General features: G+C 41.9%; 1 protein-coding gene across 2 annotated transcripts; it reads right to left on the reverse strand.

Annotated features, from left to right (window-relative positions):
• Positions 1 to 957: 957 nt before the first annotated feature.
• Positions 958 to 8,067, reverse strand: flad1 (flavin adenine dinucleotide synthetase 1). 2 transcript variants are annotated; one of them, XM_056381958.1, is made up of 11 exons: positions 7,794 to 8,067; positions 6,503 to 6,595; positions 6,080 to 6,248; positions 5,231 to 5,608; positions 4,450 to 4,563; positions 4,087 to 4,354; positions 3,576 to 3,723; positions 3,105 to 3,203; positions 2,721 to 2,910; positions 1,483 to 1,556; positions 958 to 1,362 (listed from the first exon to the last, which is right to left on the reverse strand). In XM_056381958.1, exons 2-11 carry the CDS (start codon positions 6,508 to 6,510, stop codon positions 1,227 to 1,229), a joined length of 1,584 nt encoding a protein of 527 aa, XP_056237933.1. In that variant the 5' UTR covers positions 6,511 to 6,595; positions 7,794 to 8,067; the 3' UTR covers positions 958 to 1,226. The 2 variants fall into 2 exon arrangements, with proteins under 2 accessions (XP_056237933.1, XP_056237932.1); XM_056381957.1 differs by having other exon boundaries at positions 7,765 to 7,841.
• Between the last annotated feature and the right edge of the window lie 1,084 nt (positions 8,068 to 9,151).

Consider the following 9,151-nt stretch of genomic DNA (forward strand, 5'->3'; position numbering starts at 1 on the left):
TAGTAATATCATTTTCTTGCACACAAATATCATCATTCCAGACAATGTCCCGGCGTGTTTATCGCAGCAGTAAAACACACACACCATTACATTTCTGCTGTGATTATAAAGCCTCTGTTCATTGCCTCTTTTATTACTGTTATTATTAATAAATCAAGCAAGCCGTGAAGCCCGGACAGATAAGTTAAGGGGTATGAGGGGCCGGGCTGGAGGTGGTAATTGCTGGTGTAACAGTGTGTGCAGCCCCGCGGTGGCCTCGTAAGCGACCCGCTTTATTAGATCGGCCGGTATCGATCCTCGCTGCGCGGCGTTGACTAATCTACAGGCGAGGAGGAGAGAGAGAGAGAGAGAGAAAGAGAGAGAGAGAGAGAGAGAGAGAGAGAGAGAGAGAGAGAGAGAGAGAGAGAGAGAGAGAGAGAGAGAGAGAGAGAGAGAGAGAGAGGGGTGGGGGTGGGGGGATCGATGAGCCTGGATTCAATCATGTCTGGAAACAGAGAAGGTAATTTATTGTAATCACCGGTGCTAAATGGAAAACGTGAGAACAACGCGCCCGTGAGGTGCGCAAAGAGAACTACATCAAAGTGGAGGTTTTTCCAGTGAAGGCTGGCTACAGGGATGCTCAGTTTAACACACTGCAGTCTGCAATTATGGATATTCAGTGTGAGCCACAGATGAATCAATAAGAGCCTGCTGGTTGACCTTCAATAGTCTGTCCATGCTACTGCACACCAAGTTTCTAAAACCTGATTTTCTCACCTTGACAGAAAACCTTTTCATATTATTTACTAATACATTTTGATAGAAGCTGTCTTTCTGGGCAAATTGGTCTTATTGGATTTAGAAATAAGACAAATGGATTCATGAATGAGATAAATCAAGGGCCATATTGAAAGCCCTGCAGGCTGCTGTTAGTATGTGAGACTCCTCTGAAAATAGAAACATGACAATAGAAAAAGATGACACAGACTGATGTTTTATTCAACAGCACAGAGAGCCACTATTTTATAGACTCACAAGTATACACAAGTAACAAAGATACACACACACACACACACACACACACACACACACACACACACACACACACACACACAACCAGACTTCCTTCACAATCTCATTCTGCAGTCGGATGCGTTGAGTCTTTTCTTCACAAGGACAATAGTGTGAGTGGTGATCTGAAAATCTGGCTCCATCAGCAACAGGTGACAGGGAGAAGTGAGGCTACATCAGGCACGGGAGTTTCGCTCCTCTTCTTCATTCTCCAGGAGGTAGGCTGGCTTGTACCGTGTCACCCCTCTCCCATCCACCATCTGGAGGGACGTGTTTCGACAGGTGTTGTCCATGCTGCCCAGTGAAGTGTACCTGCAGGTCGACACAGGAGTTTAAGACCAGGAATTGTGCGCTGCGGCTGTGATGTCGTTCAACCCCAAAATGAAAGGAGGATACAGAAAATGTACAAAGAGGGGGTGGATTTGTTCTTACCCTTTATCGTAGAGAATGCAGTAGGGCACATATAGCGTCCTCAAGAACGACCAGATGTCATGATACGTCCAGTCCTGTAGATTGTTGGAAGACAGTAAATTCAATTGTGACTGACTCGTCCTCCGCTGAATTCCCATGAGATTCACTCATGCATATCCACGAACTGCCATTCTAAAATGATTTTCCCTTTTCTGAACACATTCTTAAAACTCAAATGCAGCAAGTGACATTGCATTCACTTCAGACTAAGCAGATGGAAGAGCAACAACATTAGAGGTTGCAACCAACAAAAATGCAATCCAACAGCAACCACGAATGTGTGGAGCTTACTGTATGTACATATGTATAATTACTGTAAGGCTGCTGAATTGCATTAAATGGCACTAACACTGCTAACACTAGCACGTTTTCATTTCAAAAGAAAAACGATCTCCGTCCATACGATCGCACCTGAAAACACATACATACATGACCGTTAACATACACTGGGCATGCGCGAGCTGGTGCACACAGGAAACAGACTGTCTTCTCTGCAGTTGGTTAGTTGCAGAAAATACTATGAACAAGGAACAGTGAAGGCAGTTGTAGCGTACAGCTGCTAAGACAGCGAGGTCAGTAACGCTTTTATTTAGTTATCCACGTTGCTTTCACCACTGGTAGTCGAGGCTGATAAGACCAAAGCAGGGAGCGACCGCGGGTGTCTATGTCATTGTTTCCAAAGGTCTCAGCCCGTCCACACTGCAATACAACCCCAGAGTTTTCAAACCAAAACGGGGCCAGCCATGTTTCCAAAAGTCTCTGTTTCAGGTGCTCGAAAACTCTGGAGTAGTGTGGACACCAGGCGAAAACATAGCGAGAGTGATACTCTTTAAAACTAAAAACGTAGTAGTGTGGATGAAATTGCCTGGTTAGAGCAGTGAAAATACATTTGTATTACCTGTCGAAAAGCTGCAGCAACATATACATGTAGCTTTAAATAAAGTGGGGTAACTGAATTTTTTTTTTTTTATAATAAATGTCTGCAGCTGCTCTTAAGATAAAAAAGGTCAGGTGGGTGAAGTAAACCTGAATTTCCAACTTTTACAACAATTTCAAATATCACTCGTCTTTTGGCTACATGTATGTTTCACTTAAAAGACTTAGTTATGTTGATTTTGAGGTGTTTTTGTAGAGACAATGAGACCATATAACAGTGTAACAGTGTCTCTGTTATTTGGGTGCGTTTGTGTGAGTCTCACTAGTAACGGGTTGACTCTCATGTAGTCTGGCCAGCCGGGGTCGGTGGGACACATGGATGTGAGTGTGTGTGAGTAGGGGTCACTCCTCCTGGTCCCCATCAGGACGGCTCTCAGCTCCGGCCTCCGCTCCTGCACCTCGCTCAGCGCCTGCCGAATACTGCCCTCCACAGAGAAGAGATCCAGGTCGTACCTGTGGGAGAAAGATCGCCAAAAAATGAGCTGAGGTGTTGCAACATGGAGAAGATTAGAGACCTTAAAACCAGAAAACCTTAATACACAACCACTTGAACTGGTAACACCTAGTAAAAAGATAAAAACTCATCAAATAAATATGCAAAAAAACAGTGGAAATCCACTGAAATGTGTTTTTATTATTATAGTCACCTTTTAATTGTGTCCTGGAGGAATCTCTCCATTTCTGGGAATGGAGAGACGATACGAATATACAGAGCTTTCACCTTGTCTTTACCGTCTGGATACCGTCTGAGAGGGGCAGAGAGAGGAAATGGGACATTAAAATAAGATAAATAACAGCAGGACAGAAAAAGATTAGATAAGTGTCCATTCTCCTTATCATTACCTCCAACTATCTGTCCATCACAGGTCAAGAAAAGTCAAATAAGTAGTCCGTCTTGTCCAACATTTTTCTCAGTCTAGTTGCTGCTCTCGACCTCATTTTCTTCTTCACTTACTTCTTACTGTAACATCCCACTGTGCAAAAGTGCTATCGTTATGTTTTTAATTTGAATCTCCCTTTCATCTCTTCTCTCTCAGGTCATTTGCTTTGTCCTGATTAAATCACTCCTGCCCCTAAATGTTCTAATTGTCTCATCAGGTCTTCTCCCCTCCTGTTACCGTTTCAGTGCAGCATAGTAGAGATGGAGCAGCGCCGTGCAGTCTTTGCCTCCGTTGAAGCCGACACAGACTTCCCCTGTTGAATACTGATCCAGTGCAGCCTCTATCGTTTTCAGAGCAGACATAACTTTCTCACCTAACGGCGTACCTGTGGGAAATGAAATCCACAGCAAGAGGGTGTTTTACAGGGAGGGTAGTCAAATTTTGTTAAGTGTAATATCACTGATCCCTCATTTCTATGTCAAATTTATAGTTAAAATATCTGCATGTCCTTTGTCTTATCTTAGTTACTGATGCATGATTCTATTCTCTGTTCAGTCTCATACCAGTTATATTTGTTTTTATAATCCACATGATTTTACTGCTATAATCACTTTAATCTCTTTGCTTCATTTATTAGTCCCAACACCTGTGTAAAGTGAAGGAGTTCTCTTCAATATTCCCCTCATATTAAGTTAACACAGTTTAACTATCCTCTCCCACCACCCTCTGCACCCCGTCTCCCCCTCACCGTTGTTGGCCAGTGTGTACACCTCAGCAGTGGCGATGGACACCGGGTCAGTGACTAAGGGCACCACGCTGCCCTTGGGCAGTTCATCTAACAGCTGCGCCCGGGATTTGTCCGCCTCTTCCTGGCTGTCTGAGTCCAGGACCAGCCTGACTCGGTGATAGTTACTCAGCCAGTCGGGGTAGGAGCCTAGAGCCACCTTCTTACCCCAACCAGCCTGCAGTTTGGTCAGCACAGGGGCGATCTCTGCTTCATCTGCATCCACAAACACCTAAAACAATGATGTTTGGTGAGTTTCCTTGTACTATGAAAACACAGTATTCTGATGGATTATTTTGTAAATGATAGGGTTGGTCTAAATGTTACCTCACGAGTGTGAAAAGTGGTCCCTGAACTAGCAAAGAGATGCTCCAGCCCAGTGAAGGCCCTTTCCATCAGAGACGGGATCCCAGGAAAGATGTACACATTATGCACACTGACCTGAGAACAGGGGGTGGACACAACATATACAGTAAGAATATATGGGCCAGATGGTGTGAATCATATGCTCTGAGTGTGTTAGGGTACAGTCAGTGTTGTGTTCAGTATAACCAACTGTATGAATAAATGTAGCTGATGCACACATATGTGTAACTACTTCATTTAATTAATGGTCTAAATGATACATTTAAATCCATGAACGTTTGTATGACTTCATTAAGGTAAACTATCAGCGTGTCAAGTTTGAATTTCAGCAAACTGCAACACAAATGCTTGTATGCCTTTCACTCCTACTTTCTGTAAAAGTTCAATGAAATTGCTTTGCTCCATATGTGAAGCTGTTTTTCTCTCCCGCAGTGTCTGGTTAGTAGTTAATGCAGCAATCTGTTTTATAACCCATAAACAGGATAGAACAGACAGAATATTATTGGATTTTGGGATTTTGAGTTAACACCCTCCTGAAAGTTGTGTCAGCTGAACAATTTTGTTGAAGCCAAAAAATTTATGGAAAAGGTGAACACACAGTCAGTAGGTGGATGGCACTGACCTGTCATGCCTTGAGTATAATTTGATCTAGTTTGTTTTTTTACATCAACATGAATCATAGCATTTAACAAATGCAGTTTGATGAAATAAGCTCATCCCGCTCTGTCCTGCACAGACTCACCAGTGGATAGCGGAGCAGTTGTCCAGTCTGAGGGTCGGTTCCATAGTTAAGTTTGGCTGAGCGAGGAACCATGGCCAGCTTCAAAGCAGCACTGTTTTTGTCCACCACCCCAAAGAATTCTTTAACAAGCTGGGCAAGCTCAGGGTGGGGATATAACTCCTCTTGGAACGCCATGGCAATGCTCTCAAAGGTGACGTCATCATGGGTGGGGCCTATGCCTCCCGAGGTGATGAGGTGCGTGTACTGAGGCGAAAGGAGGGCCACCTCTTTGGCAATGACCTCCTGTGTATCTGGTACAACTGTAATGCGCTGCACAGACACTCCAAGCTTCCTTAGTGCTCGTGTCAGAAAGGCACTGTTGGTGTCCACTGTGTGACCCTGGGAGACGACGGACGATAAAAGACACTTGGTTAGTTTCAATCCAGTGTTGCCACCCTCATTTGAGCATCACATTCAGGGACTTAACCATGACTTCAAAGTCTTGCTTGACATGACATTGGACAAAATCAAAGGCTTCATGTTTAAATCATGATCATGTAAAGTCAAGAAATAATGGTGAACTTGTCATAATAAAACTCAGCACTGCGGCCGCATCAAATAACCATCACAGGGTTTTCCTCAGGATATGAAGTGTGGATCCTGGGCTCCATAGTGGTCCAGAGAGCTGAGGCATACTGATGAATTAGGGTGTCATGCTAGGATGCGTGTTTTAATACTTTCAAGTGTACAGATTTATTTGGATTTTCTCAAATCCACAAACTTTCAAGGATTCTCAGTGGGTTACTATCAATCACACAAATACAGCTTAAAAGTCGTAAAAACCACAAGCAACTATCAACGCTAAATCACCTTAAGTATCTCATCTCCAATGATAAGAATTGCTGCAGTGGGAGCATCCCCATTGGCTGCAGAGGACGGACTGGATTCCTGGTGGTTTGTGGACATTGTTGCTTTGCTGAGTTGAGCCGCCAGTCTCCTCACACGCACCACTGCTCTACTCAGCTTGGGAAGAGCAAAGCTGGGAGACAGAGCAAAAATGTTTAAGAAACTCTTTATTAAACATTTACACTCTTGCATATAGTTTCTGTTGTCAAATGTAAAGTTGGGTGTCTGTGCAAGTTGCACAAGTTTGTAAAAAAAAAAAATCAACAGTCAGTAACAATTCATTTACAAATAAATGCAATGTATGTTAAATTGGTAATATATTGTACATTTTACTGTTAATGACACAATGTCCCTTTGAAGACAAGAAAAGATTGTGTCAAATCTTACATCAACATGAAGAAGACATATAAACTTTCCCAAAACGTTTCATTCCAGCTCAGGCCCTCTTCTCCTTCATAACTTGTCCATGTCAGGAAATATCTTGGAAGGGAGAGATGAAATTGAATAACAGAAAAAGAAAGACAAGGGGGAAAGACGGAGACACTGTGAGCAGTTTTGTGCATATCAGCAGCACAGAGTGTATCAACAAACAATGATTGTTACTTGGACAGGTCTTGGAGCTGAAGTTGAACAGTTGAGGGTGAAATAATAAATGATGAGTTGTATTTCAGATACTGCATTTGGATGTTTATGATGAATTTGTTTCTGGGAAAAATATTTTACTTCTGTTTAATGAGGTTGTTGGTGTTGGACTACAATTGCTACATATGCATGAATTACACTGATACACCTTCTTGATGGATAGCCAAACCCTAAGCTGGTGACCCTGCAAGTGTGGTCTGCCCATTAGCTTTCTGAAGCAGATGTGGAACACCCTATGTCTCTTCCAGTGTTTGAAGTGCAAGTAAATTACTGACAAGTTGACCCACATGATTTGTACTGCAAGTAGAAACTTAAGTGCACTGTTTAAAGTGGAAGCAGACATAACAATGTGCATTGCGCTAAAGTGTTGATAAGTAATGCTTGTACACGGTGAGAGGTGGGAAGACAAATGTACAAGACTGAATAAAACTTGTTACAATATGATGAACTAAGAGGTGGTGGACAAAGAAAAGGAGCAAAGGTTTAATGGACAGCTGCCAGCTGAGTTCTGGTTGAGGTTGAGGTCAGGTACAGACGGTGTTAGTGCGGGTTAGGGTTCATCTACACATACTAATCTACTCCCCATTGGGGCAGATATAGCTGTCCTGTTGGTGTGTTAACATTATCCTTCAAAATGATGAAGTGACAGTTGCAGGTGCATGCTACTGTGCACTTTACTGCACATTTTAAATTGCGTAACACTGAAAACTTACGAAATGAAATGAAGCGCAAGGATATTCGTTTGCTTCATAAAACTAACCGACACAAATGAAAGTTGACTATAAATCGCACCGTCAAGTACTTCTATGACAAATCTTTGCTAGCCGTGACAAGTCTCCTTGCTAGGTTACTTAAGCCATTGTGGGTGACTCTGGCCACAAGCAAGCAGTATGTTAGCATGGAAGTACACTTACATAATACTTTAAAATCTGTCTAAAATACCGATTTATCTGGACTACCAAATGCTGCGGGGAAGTACATATTATAGTGATTTTATAATTACGAACCCAAACTCATCAAAAGCGAGGTAACTTACTCCTGAGCCGCATATGTCCTCGTTACGTATCATAACGTTCGTGACTGCATGTCACTCAAAAGACAAGTCGTGAGCTGTCCAATCAAAACAAGAAAGGCTTTCCCCGAGAAGTGCAACAGCCAATCAGGTTTGCGGAGGCGGGTCTTAACGGGAAGCTTTTTTTATATGAACGGAAGTGAAGGAAAAAAGGTCTGTGTTGTAAAGAAACGATACGGAATAGTATATGTAATTTGATGAAAAGTGTTCGCTACACGAATTGTGTCGATAACTCGTATGTCTACGAAGAGTCAGTCCGCAGCATCTACACTCAGATAGCATGATGCTAACAGATGCCAAGCAATGGCTTCTTCTTCAGCCTGAAAATAAACAGTAAAAAGCACTTGTCTGCCTCTGCTGGCTGGAGGAGCCAAGAGTACGCTACACATGTACTTCACGGACTCTAGAGACTCGAATCGATTTACTCCCCTGGCCTGTGGGTGGCGCATTTTGGCTCGTCTACTACCGAGAGTCTGGCGCTGCTCTGAAAATAGATGAAACTGAGACCTGGGTGAAAGGTGCATTGCTTGTTATCCACAGTATTGAATTGGTTTGAGAATGCATTGGTGGTATAAGCTACAATGCATGTATAGAATTAAATAATCAATTTGTTTGAAGTTATAAAGGTGGTATTATCATGCCAAGAAACTGTATTAATTCCTATTCACCTAGAGAGAACCTATCAGTCCCATCAAGCAATCATGTAATATATAGCTGTCAGAAAATTATGTATTAATGTAAAATTTCCATGATGTACTGCTGTTAGGTCAAATATAGAAGCCATTTTCTGTCAGGAAAAGAAAAAAACTGATGAAAAGTTAGGTAACATAAAGTTATATGATAAAACATGCTTATGGGAAATCAAAATGGTCTAATAATAATTCAGAATTAAGACAAAATTATAATGTAACTGATAACCAGTAGATAATGTCAAAATATGTATTATATATTAAATGATTTTGACTTAAAAAGTTAGAATTTTACAGAGTATTTCATAATTTTGACAAGTATGAGCAAGTATGTTTTCATCTCCCATGTTGTTGAGATTCGTTTATTTCATAAATACTGTATTTTGAAACACTAAAGCACAGGTGTCACTATTCACATTAACGATGGTGCTGTTCTATTCAAGTGTCCCAGCAACCCATGAATGTGTGTCAGTGAGCCAGCATGAACAATACCAGGACCCCGTAACTGGAGCAGGTAAAAGGAGTTAAGCCATCATCTATTCCATTACTTACACCTGTACTTTTCCTACTGTGGCATGTCAAAATATCTTCTGTGAAAAAGAATTATTGTGTATATGTATATGAGTAGTTACA

The sequence above is a fragment of the Seriola aureovittata genome, chromosome 7 (genome assembly GCF_021018895.1).
Source record: "Seriola aureovittata isolate HTS-2021-v1 ecotype China chromosome 7, ASM2101889v1, whole genome shotgun sequence".
Taxonomy (NCBI): Eukaryota; Metazoa; Chordata; class Actinopteri; order Carangiformes; family Carangidae; genus Seriola; species Seriola aureovittata.